At 51.9% G+C, this 14,168-nt stretch overlaps 1 protein-coding gene across 7 annotated transcripts in view; it reads left to right on the top strand.

Annotated features, from left to right (window-relative positions):
* The window catches only part of NAV2 (neuron navigator 2), a 390,162-nt gene that overhangs the window by 362,876 nt on the left and 13,118 nt on the right, over nucleotides 1-14,168 (top strand). For all 7 annotated transcript variants that reach the window (XM_046685992.1, XM_046685993.1, XM_046685991.1 and 4 more), the window contains 8 exons: nucleotides 32-194; nucleotides 911-1,011; nucleotides 3,129-3,224; nucleotides 5,470-5,638; nucleotides 8,633-8,868; nucleotides 11,109-11,263; nucleotides 11,478-11,549; nucleotides 13,274-13,470. In XM_046685992.1, coding sequence (XP_046541948.1) covers nucleotides 32-194; nucleotides 911-1,011; nucleotides 3,129-3,224; nucleotides 5,470-5,638; nucleotides 8,633-8,868; nucleotides 11,109-11,263; nucleotides 11,478-11,549; nucleotides 13,274-13,470 — 1,189 coding nt within the window. The remainder of the gene's footprint in view (nucleotides 1-31; nucleotides 195-910; nucleotides 1,012-3,128; nucleotides 3,225-5,469; nucleotides 5,639-8,632; nucleotides 8,869-11,108; nucleotides 11,264-11,477; nucleotides 11,550-13,273; nucleotides 13,471-14,168) is intronic.

The raw sequence follows: 14,168 nt of genomic DNA, 5'->3' as shown, positions 1-14,168 counted from the left end.
AGTAAGGGGGCGTCTCCCTTACTCTTCACAGAGTGAAATAGAGAAGCTGAAAGCGGAGAATGACCGGCTGAAGTCGGAGTCTCAAGGCAGTGGCTGCAGCCGGGCGCCGTCCCAGGTGTCCCTCTCTGCCTCCCCGAGGCAGTCCATGGGCCTCTCCCAGCACAGCCTCAACCTCACAGAGTCGACCAGCCTGGGTGAGTCCATCACAGGGCTGGGGCAGGTCAGGGCCCTCGTCTGGCACTCCGTGCTCCAAGCGAGAGCCCCGAGACAAGCAGACAAACAGACCAAATGCAGAGGCAACAGGCGTGTGTGCACTTGGGGTGTGCGAGTGTGTCTGCGTGTGCGTCTGCTACCAACATGAGCCCGGCCCTTAGACTGCTGTCATGCTTTGCTCCAGCGCCCCAAATTCTCCAAGCCATGAGCTTGGATTCCCCTCACCCACCACGCTGAGTTCTGTTTGATCCATTTTAAGAGGCTGACCTGCAAGCTGAATGCTGCCAACCAACCCCGTAGTGGCAGGTCCCTACTGGGGCAATGGCTTGGTCCATGACCTTCCTGCCTTTGGGATGGACTCCAGGCGGGCACAGTCATTAGCAAACGTGATCCAGGTTTTCTTTGTGAGCATACTGAGGCTGGCGCTTTGATTTCTTATCCATGATGCTGCTGTTTGCTCTCGTTTTGGTTGAGTCTCCCTCGCACTTCCATCTAGCAAGGTGCATCGTCAGCCCGCTGGCTCCTTGGTTGGTCCACCGTTGGTTTCTGTGGTTGCACTCGCCATTCTGCCCTCCCCACTTCCCCCGCACCCCGACACCTGGTTTGTCCCGCTGCTGTGCCAGTGAGCAGCGGGGGTGTCAGGAAGCCGGCTTTGCTGTCCCCTGTGCCTAAGGCTGTTGATGTTTTCCATTCGCAGACATGTTGCTGGATGACACTGGTGAATGCTCGGCTCGGAAGGAAGGAGGCAGGCATGTTAAGATAGTTGTCAGCTTTCAGGAGGAAATGAAGTGGAAGGAGGTTAGTTGGATCCTTTCCCTGCTCGGCCTGTCCCCTCCCCAGCTAGAACTGCCTAGCGTAGTGATTTCATCGTCAGACCGAACCACCTCAGCGCCTCAGGTGGTCTGGTCATACTACTAACACTTTCCTGACTAACCGTCACCCCCAGCAGCATTTTGACACAATCGAAGTGACCAAACTGCCCTCCACCCCAGCCCGCCCTCAGAAAGTCTGATAAGGGGTACTAAAGTGGCCCCACGTCGCACTGTCATGTAACCGTCTAAACACTAACATCAGTCAGAAATGGCTTTTCTGAATTTAATATATTCCCAAAGCACTTCAAAGGCCGCTAAGCACATTTAGCGAGGAAGATACAGAAATAAACTGACCAAGAGCACCAGTTTTATCCAGTCGTCAGAGGCTGCCAACGAAGGAGATGCTGAGAGACAGAGGAGGCCAAGCCCGGGGTCACATAGGGGGCTACAATTGAAGCAGGGGGTGGGGAGGAGCATCCTGACTCCCCAAGGCTGGGGACCCGAGTTACCTGATGGTTTCTTCGTCTACCAGAGGCTAGAGGCCGTATCCCCACCAGAGACTACTTTGGGGTCGAGGTGGGGGTTGACAATTAAGGTTGATTTTTAGTTGTTGATTAAATCCAAATGATGCTGTGAATGACCATCTGTCAGAGAAGTGAGACTCAAGACCTCATGAGTCACTATTTCAAGTCCCCTTGAGTTTTTTATTTATTTCTCAATATTCTCGCCGACATGCTGTTGTAGTCTCGGGCAGCTAGGGAGCCCGTGGTGCCCACCAAAACACAGCATTTGCAGCTGTACTTTTTCTCTGCCGGGGGTTCCCACTCTGTGGGTGGCTCTCTAGTCTCCCTGGAGGGGGCAGGCCCAGAATTTTGGAGCTGCCAGGGGTTTTAGCATCATCTAGCCTAGAAGGATCCAAAAAATAGCTCTGTTTTCAGAGCTTTGCTAGTAGAGTGATGGACTATCAAAGGGGAAATCCATTCCTAGAACATTCTCATAATTAATGTCAGTGATCCCTGTGAATGCGTTTTATCTAGTGATCATCAGCACAAACAGATAGATCTTACATTTTTACAAAAGTCTGTGAGTCACTTTCAAAAATTGTATTTTCCTGGATCACCACAGCAGCCAGATGAGCTTGGTTGACCAGATGTTATCATCTCCATTTCACAATTGAGAGACCCAAGACCCAAACATCGCTTACCTAAGGCTACAGGGCAGGTGATGCGGCCAGATCATCTCACTGCATGACTGGTGCTCTTCTTGCTGCTGATGTTGCTTACCTGCCAGAGACACCCCTCCCCACCCGACCCCCACTCTCCTAATTCTGTATCCTTAGCAGCATGTCAGATATTTAAAAACCCATCAGAATGGAATGTTCTATTAGCTTTTCTTTAATCAGTGTGATCAGTTAACCCTCACTATGCAGAGCCCTGTGGGCAGAAGAGTAGAAAAACATTATTTTTTGTGAACTTCCTGGAGTTTTACTAGTTTTCTGAATTGAGCATGTTTTAACTTTTAATTAAACGAAAAGCAACAAACAAGAAACAAAAAGGAAGAAAAAATTTAAAACATTTTTTATCCTTGAAGGAGTTTAAGGTCTAGCAAGGAGATAAACTTGATATTCAAACAAGACAGAAGTACCTAAAAAATTGACAAGTACAGAATATATCATTATGTAAGTTGTGTACAGATCTACTGAAGCAGTGTGAGCTCTGAGCCTGGTGGTTAATCATTGAAGGCTGCCTGGAAGAGGTGAGTTTGTAAGGTTTGGAAAGGGAAAGATGGCAGACGGGAGAGGGGAGAGCATTCCAGGCAAGAGTTGTGTGATCTACGCACTATATGAGGTACACACTGAGTAGAAGGTTCTAGATTCCAGAGAAGAGGCCCTCTCTTCCTGATCCACAGCTTGCTGTGTTAGCGGTAGAGCAGAGAAAGGCTTTAAAACTGTTGCATTCAATCTAAGTGATACCTGGTGTTAAGACGACAGGACTTTAATTCCCCCCTCAAACCATTGGTGGAGTTCTAGGACAGTCTGAGTCCTTCTAAACTGTCATAAAAGATCCACTTGTTTTTCACCTGCATACATTTCCTTACCCTTAGGATTCCAGACCACACCTCTTTCTTATTGGCTGCATCGGAGTTAGTGGCAAGACGAAGTGGGATGTGCTCGATGGGGTGGTTAGACGGCTTTTCAAAGTAAGTGTTTCAAGAAGATGGCTACGGCAATACACCCGAAGGGGGGCCTGGACTTGGGGAGGGAGAGGGCGGTTTGAGTCCTGAACTTGGCCGCTTCTCAGGCGTTTGCCCACATCCTTATGTTGCCGGGACTCTTCCCCCAGCCCTCAAGGGAACAGAAGGAAGATGGTAAGTACAGACTGGTGACTGGCCAGTCTGTTCCCATCTGCCCTTGGCAGTGGTTGGCCAGCCAGCGAGAGTCATTTCCCCAGCCTTGATCATTTATTTCAGCCTCTCACTGTGGCCTGCTAATGTCCAGATTCTCCCTTCGCCTCAGAATGTGTTTATTGAATATGCTTTGGAATGTGTGCTCTGTGGCTGGGGCTAAGAAATCAGAATTCCATCCTTCATTTTGGGGGGATTTGATCCAATTTGCCTGACATCCTTGCTAACACTGTAGAGTCTGTGATTTGTGCTACAAATGACATTAATAATCTGATCAGGGCCTGGCCCAGTGGCTTAGTGGTTAAGTTTGGTGTGCTCCACTTCAGCGGCCTGGGATTCATGCGTTCGGACGTGGGCCTGCACCACTCATCAAGCCATGCTGTGGCGGCGACACACATACAAAAAGTAGAGGAAGATTGGCACAGGTGTTAGCTAAGGGTGAATCTTCTTCACCAAAAAAATTAAAATAATCTGATTAATGGCCAGTGTCAAGGATGTTGGCATAGTTATTTTTCTAGTTGTTCTAATGACATCATTGGAGTGAATGTTCCCACAGGAGAAATAACTTAGAGGTACCGAGTTGAACCTGAAACACAAGGTGGTTTGAAATTGACCTGAAGTCAGTCAGTAACCATCAGTGTTCATTAATCGTATCCCTGGAGTAGTAATAGCCCCAATTTTTTGTGCTAGAGACCATGCTAAGCTCTTTTCTTACATTACCCCAGTTTATTTCCAGGCCTATGAGGAAGATCCTGTTATTTTCCCTTTTAAAGGTGAGGAAAGTGAGGCTCAGTTTGGGTCACTTGCCTACGGTCATGGATCTAGAACTGGACCATATTGGCCTAGTTGAGCTGGTCTGACTTCAAAACCTGGTTTGACTAGTACACTCTAGTCTCTTTCTAACATCTAGACTCAGGTGGCTTCACACAGAGAAAATTCTGTTCTTTGACCAAAGATCTGTCACCATCTTGACAGGCCCATCTGTAGAAATGTGACTAGGCGAGAGATGTGAATGGCTCAGGGCAGACCAGTCCTGCCGCCCAGGCCAAAACCTCACGTTTGCTGATGGGCAGTTAGCGTCCTAGGCTCAGAAAGACAATAGTTTGGGCTGAAAAGAGCCTGTGGGGCATCACAGGTGAGGCAATGAGACCATCAAAGGTAGAAGCTTGTTATGGGTCTCCACCTCAGTCATTATCCAGCCACCTCAGAGCCCACAGACTTTCATCCCAAGTTCACTGACCTTAGACCTGTGGGTCATTCACCTAGGAGGGAACACTTTCCAAGTTAAACATACGTTTCCTGTTGAAAGATCAAGAGCTGCTTTTTTCTGGCAGCTCTAGATTTTGCTCCCTTTGTCATCAGTATGGTCTTTGAGCCAAAAGAAGGGGCTAGTGGAGAGATCTCTTGTCAGAATTACTGCTTTTCTTTCTTTTTTTTTTTTTTGAGGAAGATTAGCCCTGAGCTAACATCTGCTGCCAATCCTCCTCTTTTTGCTGAGGAAGACTGGCCCTGAGCTAGCATCTGTGCCCATCTTCCTCTACTTTATATCGGGACGCCTGCCACTGCATGGCTTGACAAGCAGTGGGTAGGTCTGCAACCGGGATCCAAACCATCAAACCCCCCAGGCTGCTGAAGCAGAACATGCAAACATAACTGCTGCACCACCGGGCTGGCCCCCAGAATTACTTCTTCATGAATTCTCCGGCAGCATTCACAGACCCGATATCTTCAGGACTTCAGTCGAACTTAGAAAAAGCAGCCTAACTTTCCATGCTGGGTTCATCCAGACTAAACGTTCACAGTCTTATTAGGGTTCCCCTCATGGCTAACCAAATAAATCTGTATTTTAAGAGGGCTGTGATGCTCGGGCATCATCCCCATAGGAAGTCAGCTCTTCTTCCCCTCGTTCCACAGCTCAATTTCAACTCAGGCGTCAGCTGGGAAGGAAGAGAAGATGATCGTAAATCACCCAATGAAAACATGAGTCATGGGCAGTTTTTTGGCCACATCTTTGATGGGGTCTTGCTTTTATTTTTTCCAGGAATACATCATTCACGTCGACCCGGTGAGTCAGCTCGGGCTGAACTCCGACAGCGTCCTGGGCTACAGCATTGGGGAGATCCGGCGCAGCACCGCCTCTGAGACCCCTGAGCTGCTTCCCTGTGGCTACCTGGTTGGAGAGAACACCACCATCTCTGTGACCGTCAAAGGTAACCTGGCGCTTGCAGAGGCGGGAGCTCCCAGGAATGGCAGTCTCTGTTTGGGGACTTGGCGTAGGAAGCCGTGGCCACGGTTTTGTTTGTGCATATGGTTGTGGATTGTTTGTTTTCCCTTGCACCAGTGATTCTTATCTAAGCAAGTTGAACAGTCTTTAGCTTTTGCAACCACCGTCGGAAGCAAATAATTTTAGTTGATTGCTAAAATTATATAACAGCAGGTCCCATTAGCCTTATGACTCTGAGATGATGGAATCTTAATAACCCTGTCGACATGGGGCTCTACCAGTACCAGTGAACTCTTCTTGCCAGGAGGCCTTGGACGTGCTCCCGTTCCACAGCGGGGAAAACCACGATTTGCTGTGGGTTTGGAGGAGTTCGATGAAGCCGCTGAGGCCCCTGCCCACGCACGAGGCTGCAGGAGCTTCCATTGCCTCATCGCCCAGAGTTAAACCCCAGGCCACAGTGTGTCCCATGGAGCTCTAGGCCCACAAAGTATATTGTGGGGGGAAAAAAGTTTCATGGCCAAATAAGTCTGGGAAACTGCATCATGATCCCCATTTGGGTTTGAGGGCAGGATGACAGAAGCGTACTGGTGTGCTAACGGCTCTGACCTTTGTTGTTGTAACTCCTGCCATTAAAAAGGCTGTTTAATCCAGTCTGACACAAATGTATTTGCCTGCAAACCCCCTTTTCCTGTATTTTCTGAACCACCTGAAGGATGGACTAATAAACACTGTGCTGGGCTCACCCTTCCCGTCGTCCCGTTTCCCCTGGAGGCGCTGGTCTTGATTGTGGTTTACAGTGCCGTTTTGGGGCTTTTTGGATGCGGATTTTGTTTCCTGGTTGGTAGGTTTTCCAGAAGCACCACTACGTTCCTCATCAGTAGGAATCGAGGCCTCGTGGTGGGCATCCGTTACTGCTCGAGCCTCACATATAGCTTTATCCTGCTGGCAAGTGCAATTCCATGGTTGTGGCCTCGGGCTGCAAGTGACAGAAACCTGCTCAAAACAAGCTTTAGCGAAAAAGGAGGTGTATAGGCTCACGTACCTGGAAGATCCAGGAAGACACTCCAAACCCAGCTGACTCCAGGTGCTCCACCCGTGCCGTCGGGACCAGGCCCATCAGCCTTGCTCAGCACTGCTTGCTTGTCCTTGAGCTCTCTGCACATGGCTGATGAAGGGGCCCTGGTAGCCCTCAGCCATCTTTCCAGCTTAGGAACCTACAAGAAAGAGAATATCTTTCTGGAAAAGTGCGACAGAGAATTCTTAGAGGTGATTCTGGCCTACCGCAAGTCAAATGCTCATCGCTGAATCAGTCATTGGGACCAGGAAGAGGCTTTGGCCCAGTCTGGTCACAAGCCTACCCAGGGGGTGGGTGAAGGTGCTGGGTCAGCCCCACTGGAGCCACCTGGAATGAGCTGCCCGTAAGAAAGAATTTTCCTACGAGGGGGAGGAGGAAGGGGTACCAGGCACATTGAAACGACTCTCTACTCCGAGAAGCCTTTGAGGAGGGCCTTATACATCATTGACTCAGACTGCATTGCCTCCACGCTGGCAAGCGTGCCTTGTCACTTACAGGTGGGCATTACAAGTACCGAGGGGTACAAGGAGTGCCCTGTCACTGAGACCAACCCAGCCCTCTGTGGAAACAGGGACGAGATTATCTGCCTCTGCTGGAGCAGGCCACCCCATCACGGAGCCTGATCTGCTGCTCTCTCAGCACATGGCGTTGTTTTACCATCTCGAGGGATCAGCGTGGGTTTATTTTTAAGTGATACCTAACTCTTCTATTGTCCTATAGGGCTTGGAACTTAGGCTTTCAAGGCACTAAAACCACTCAAGATTCTGAGCGGAAAGAGATCCGTGAGCTGCAGATGATTCACTTCAGTGGTCCTGGGGGATGGGGTGTGACCACGTGCTCCGAAGTGAGGTCGTCCGCAAATCAGTCACTCCTGGGGGTCTTATGGCAAAAGACAGAAATGGCAGCAGATATGCAGAGAGAGGCGCTTTAGTGTTTCCCCTGTTGCTGCTTACAAGTTAGACGTGAGACCCAGTGCTCCATGCTTTGCATCACGGTTTGAGCCGTGTAGGCCGTATCGAGCCCAGTAGAGGAAGGTCTCAGGCCTGTGTCCGGAAGAAAAGTCATTTGAGAACCTTCATCATGGTCATTCTGGAACAGTCACTGCATTTAGGAGCTATTCTTGCTTGGGATGTGGGAGGGGCGGATCAGAAACAAGCATATAAATGCATTAGGTGGGTCTGTTTGCAGAAAATAATTATATGGAAGAAAGATGTTCTTATAAAACAGAATGAACACTCTCCAATTTATTTTACCTACATGTACTGGTTTTCTTGAGATGAGTTTTTAACAGAGTTACCTTAGGTTCTGGACGTGTAACCCTGGATGGCTCTTTTCTGGGGAATGATATCAAGAAAACAGCTCTTTGAAAGCCCACAGCCGTGACAGTGAAGTTGGTCCGGGTGAGAAGGGGGAAGGTGTTTCCTCGATATTGTTGAGGCTCCAAGTCTAACAGTATTCACATCCCAAATCAGATGGCCTCACCTTGCGTTCTTCCTCTCTCTAAAGATAAAGTGTTGATACCTTCATGGTACATCTGAGAGTGGGCAGCCGGGACACCTGGAAGGTTCACCTTTGGTTTGAGCAAACACCATCTAAGGTGACTCCAGACAGAAAGCCAGCACCCAGAGTCTTAGGGATTCAGCAGAGGACAGACAAGGCCCAAGGGCCCAGATGGGAGAGGTGAATCAGAGTCTGGGAGAGCCAGCCAAGCCGGGGGCCAGAGCACATGGTGCTGATGCGTGGGAGCAGCGGCAGTTTGCTCTCAGCCTCCGGTGCACCTGGTGGGCAGGGGTCCCAGGTCGGCAGGCTCCGAGGAAAGGGTGGCCTCCGGTCTTGGCTGTCCTAGTCAGGCACAGATGGCTCCCCTTTCCACGGGCTTCCAATGCCCCCATCTCTCTGACACAGGGCTCGCGGAAAACAGCCTGGACGCGCTGGTGTTCGAGTCCCTGATCCCCAAGCCCATCCTGCAGCGCTACGTGTCCCTGCTGGTGGAGCACCGGCGCATCATCCTGTCCGGCCCCAGCGGCACCGGGAAGACCTACCTGGCCAACCGGCTGTCGGAGTACCTGGTGCTTCGGGAGGGCCGGGAGCTGACGGACGGGGTCATCGCCACCTTCAATGTGGACCACAAGTCCAGCAAGGTGAGGAGGCCACTGGGCGGCTGCTGCCTTTCGGAACTGTTGATGCCGCCACCGCCCTGATGGGAAAGCAGCATTCCCCACATGCTCTCCGCTGGTGTCTTTAAAAGCCCAGCGAAGGAGCTCAGGAAGGGCATAGCAGAAAGGACAGCTTTGACCCAAAGCTGCCTGGCAAGAAGTTCCATCTGTAAGTCAATCTAGTCCATTTCTTGCCTCCCCCCATGAGCTGGGCATGATGCTCAGTGCTAGGAGTTCCTTAGGATCACCTCAGATGTGCCATTTCAATTTACCAAGAATTTTTCATGAGCCTGCTGGATGCTATTGTTTTTCCAAAATGAAACCTCCTTTTGTGAAAAATAATAATAATAACAGCAGCTTGCATTTATAGACTGCTTGCCCTGTGAGCAGCAAATCAGCCGCCTCACAGCTCTACCTCCAAGAGAGTCGTTGCCACTATCCCATTTTACAGAGGGGGAGACTGAGGCTTGAGGCAGATGGTCCTGTGCCATGGGCCAGAGCTCCAATCTAAGTCTTGGACTCCAGAGCCTGCCAGTGGGCTTGATCCTACTTCACAGGGAGTGATGGAAAGTTTGGACAGTCTGACCTAGTCCCGGCTGAGGGTTGTGAAGTGTTTCCTCAGACCTGTTTGCTGTTCACGTGGTGGGAGTTGATGGATGACCTGCTCTGGCTGGCCCTGTGCAGTCACGGTGGATTGCAATGACTCCTCCCCCTTCAGAATCACCTGGTGTGTTTGAAGATGCTGATTCCCATTCCATGATGATCTAGTTCAACAGGTTGGGGGGTGGGGAGCAGGAGTCTGTGTCATTCACTAGCTCCCCAAGTGACTGGTGTAGGGGCGGGACTAGAGAGAAGCGGTCAGAGCCCCTGGGTGAGGAAGCTAAGGGAGGCTCCCTGTCTTCTGGGACCAGGGAGAGAAGGACTCCAGGTGAGATTCCAGCCCCTGCTCACTCTCCTGGTCGGGCCCCCTTGTGCAGAGCACAGCTCCTCCACCGCACCCCGCAGGCCTGAGGAAGGGAGGCAGGCTCCCGGGCTCAGAAGCCACAAGGCCTGTCCTTGTCAGGTGCCCGAGGCCAAGAACCCACAATGGAAAGGAGTTAAAAGAAAGAGAAATTACTAGAAGTTGGGCATTTTCTATGCTAGCAAGTCACATTTTGACTTACTGGGAGGCCCGGGTGTGTGTGTTCATAGGAAGTGGAGGAAAGGTCGCCCTCTGAGCAACCAGGCTGGCGTGCAGGACAGTCTGGTGTGGCGAGGAACATGTGCTGGGGCAGGCGGCACATCTGGGTCCAGCCCCACTGCTCACCCTCTGTGCCATCTCAGGCCACTCACCTGAGTTTGTGCCTCAGCTTCCCCACCTGTGAAATGGAGGTGGTCACAGTACCCACCACAGAGGGTCACTGTGGGCTGCAGAGGTTCGTCTGCATAAGGCCCTCAGAGTGTGCCTGGGCTGAGCCATGCTGGTTGCGTGACGATGAGATCATCGGGCAGTCATTCTGGGTTCCCTGGCCAGCCCTTAACTCACCGTTTCAGCCTGTCCCCGATTGCACCATTATTCTTCCTTTTCCTTTCCTGACACGCATCCATAACCCAGCCACCCTGGGCTGCATTCTGGCTCCAGCTCCAGCCAATCCCCACCTGTTCTTCACAGTTAAATTCAAAGCTTACCCTTCCAACCAGACCCTGCAAGGCCCCCCGTGCATGTCGACCTCTCTCCCTTGTACTATTGGTTGTCTGCCGCCCAGCACTCATCAGCTGTGCTTGTATGTGTGTTTGTGTTGGTGGGGGGAGGTCCTTTGCTATGTTAATTCATCCCGAGCTGCCATGTAAACTGCTCTCAGGCACATGCTCTGGAAGTCCAGAGATGTATAAGGTGCCTGCCCAGGGAGCCTATTGGGAGGTTGGCATAATAAGAAATATCAAGAAAAGTGACAACACTTGTAGAGAAGTAGCACAGCAGGGATATAGAACCGTGCCTACTGTGCTCTTGCCCAGGCTGAAGGTTTTCTATTATCCAGTGAATGCCAGGAAGCAGGACCCAGGCCTTCTGACCCCTGCCCACCTCACATCTCCTGAGACCCAAACTGATGCCCTGTAGCAGGTGGTCACTCAGCACGTGTTCCCCACATGGCCTCCGGAAGGGCCTTTCCTCCTACGTTGGCGGCTCAGCATGTTCATCTTCATCGGGGTGCGTTCACTCGCTTGTTCTTCCCTTGGCCCCACAGGAATTGCGCCAGTACCTGTCCAACCTCGCCGACCAGTGCGCCAGCGAGAACAACGCTGTGGACGTGCCCCTCGTCATCATCCTGGACAACCTGCATCACGTCGGCTCCCTGGGCGAGGTCTTCAATGGGCTGCTCAACTGCAAGGACCACAAATGGTAAAGGCAGACTCTGGACCCCCTGGCCCTGGGAGAACGGCTGCTCTGGGACCGGTGCTGCATGGGGAGCTGTGCACACCCATGGCAGGGTCGGCATCAGCAGGGGCAGGCAGCCGGCGTCTGCCCGGCCACACAGACTCCCCGGGCATCTGTGAGCGCCTTCTTCTCGAGCGTAGCTGAGACTCACAGTGTCTCTTCCCTCATTTCCCCACAGCCCGTACATCATCGGCACGATGAACCAGGCTACCTCGTCCACTCCCAACCTGCAGCTTCATCACAACTTCAGGTGAGGGGTCACTTGTTGGCGCCTGTTATATCCCAGGCATTGTGCTGAGCTTTTTTCCCAGCTTAGCTCATTTAATTCTCACAACAGCCTCAAGTAGGTAAACGTATCATTCTCAGCTTACAAATGGGAGACTGAGGCTGGGAGAATTAAGTGACTCTTGTGAGGTCACACAGCCGGTCACTGGCAGAGCTGAGACTTGAACCCAGGTCTCTGAGTCCTGGGGAGGCAGTGTCGAGGAGGCAGCTTTGGGCAGGGCCTGGAGGCTCACTTGCCTGCCCTGCTCATCACCAATGGCGCATTTCTCTGTTCCAAGTGAACCCCAGCCATGAAAGCTCTTGCTTATGAACCTCCCCATGAGGCTGGTTCTCCGGGCCTCTGCGCTCCAGCTGCTGTGAGCCCTCCACGCCAGCATGGGGCCGGGGCTCTCCCACTGCTGGGTGTGGGAAAGACTGTGCAACACTGTCTTGCTAAGTTGTGTGGCCACTTGCCTGGCCATCACTAAATGCCCTTTGCTCTGCCCTGATTCCCGGCTGACTCCTCCACTCCTCCTCTCCCGCCTGGGCCCTTAGATGAGGGTGAGAAGCCATTTCCTGGGGTGGGATCCCCTGTCATTTTCACTGGCCACTCTGCAGGCACCTCTGAGGGAGAGCTACTGAAAGTGGACCTGAATTGTAATTATCAGGGAAATGTCAACTCCTCCAGGCCACTGGGATCGTGCAGGCTGCATCGTGCTATCTCTGCATGCATGCTGTCCCAGCCTTGTCCATGCCTTCTCCTGAATATCCCTCAAGTCCTCCTTTCTCCTCCTTCGTCCTTGTTCACTGCCACATCACCTCCCAGCACACTGCTGCAATCATTTTCTCACCACTCTGCCTGCCTGGAGCTTGGCCCGCGTGCAGGCCATCCTCTGTGCCAGTGGCAGCCAGCGTGAGTATTCTAGAATTCAGCTATGACTGTAACACCTTCATGCTTCCAGTCCTTCAGTGGCCTCCAGAATGAAATCCAGGCTCCTTGGGTTGGCAGGTCAAGTCTAAACTCTGGTTACACTGACGCTCTGGCGGTTTCCCCAAACGCTCCACGCTATTTCTCCTGCCTCCTCAATTGCTGCCAATTGCTCTGCACCCACCCACCCTCCATCCCCCGCAGCCCCTGCTCCTGCCTTTCCTTATGTGGCTGCTCCGTCCCTCCCCTCTAGTCTCAGCTCAGACGTCCCCTCCTCTGAGGAGCCTTCCCCAACTGCCCAGGCTTTGTCATGTCTCATTTCTCTGCTTGCTGGTCTGCTTCTTCCACTAGACTGTGAGGTCTTGGGGACCAGGGACTGTGTCTTAGTTCTTGTTAGAGCTCTGTGGCCCAGTACAGGGCCTGAAGCAAGCACAAGAGGCAGTTAGCTCAGTGGTTAGAGCTCAGGCTCTGGAGCTGGACTATCTTGGTTCTAAGCTCTTCTGTTAACTGGCTGTTTGATCTTGGACAAGTTACATAACCTGTCTGTGCCTCAGTGCTTCTATCTGTAAAATGGGGGTGGCGATCATATTTATGTCACAGGGTTGCCATGAGGAATCAGGAGTTAATGTCTGTGCAGTGTTCAGAACAGTGTTGGCACATGGTGAGTCCAGCTTTAGGATTAGCATACATACCTTCCAGTTCCCGTCTGCTTTGATTTGAGAGGTTGCCCACCATTTTCATCCCCGTCATCATCGTTGAAAAGCATTCCCGGCTTCCTCCAGGTGGGTGCTCTGTGCCAACCACACGGAGCCTGTGAAGGGTTTCCTTGGCCGGTTCCTGAGGCGGAAGCTCATGGAAACAGAGATCAGTGGGCGGGTGCGCAATGTGGAGCTGGTAAAAATCATCGACTGGATTCCCAAGGTCTGGCATCACCTCAACCGCTTCCTGGAGGCACACAGCTCCTCGGACGTCACCATAGGTAGGTGGGAGGCCAGGTGGCAGCTGGCAGGCAGGTGGGGCGGGAAGCAGGGGGGGATGCTGCTCCCGGAGCTCTGGCCTCCTCGGATCACTCTCCTCGGGGTCCTGACCAGGACAGCACTTTGCAGGCACAAGTCAACTGGTTGCTGCACTGTCCATACGGATAGAGAAGGGGTCACGGGGATGGCCCAAGAGAGGCCCCAGACCGCCAGTCACTCAGTTCCGGGGCTGTGTCTCTGCCCTTCTCCCCTGCCGGGTGCACTGGTGCTGGTCAGCAGCAGAGAGATGTGGCTGGCCCGGGCTGATGCAGAAACTGCCAGCTCAGTGAGGAGCCCCCATCCCAAGGCTCTCCCAGGTGAAAACAACTCTGCCAGATTGGCTCTGCTTTCAAAATAAAATCTGATCAACATGCCTGAAGCTTTGGGTTCAGAGGAAAATGGGTCACTGATCACCCCACCCTCCTGGCGTCCTCATTTTAGTTTGAGCTTCTGTTCCTGTCCTTGTGCAGACGCACATACATGTTTTATGAGTTCAGTCATGGTGTGCACACAGGATGTGCTGTTCTTTCTAATCTCGCGTTGTCTCGTGAGCATTCTGTGTGGATGCTTGTTTTTTATAATTCTTTTTAAAGGCTGCAAGGTAATCAAATCATCATTTCCTTAACCATCTCTGTTCTTTCCGACATTGAGCGTGCTTCCG

Source organism: Equus quagga, chromosome 14 (genome assembly GCF_021613505.1).
Source record: "Equus quagga isolate Etosha38 chromosome 14, UCLA_HA_Equagga_1.0, whole genome shotgun sequence".
Lineage (NCBI taxonomy): Eukaryota > Metazoa > Chordata > Mammalia > Perissodactyla > Equidae > Equus > Equus quagga.
Note: the sequence above shows the minus strand (reverse complement) of the source record. Positions and strands in the feature narration are given on the sequence as shown.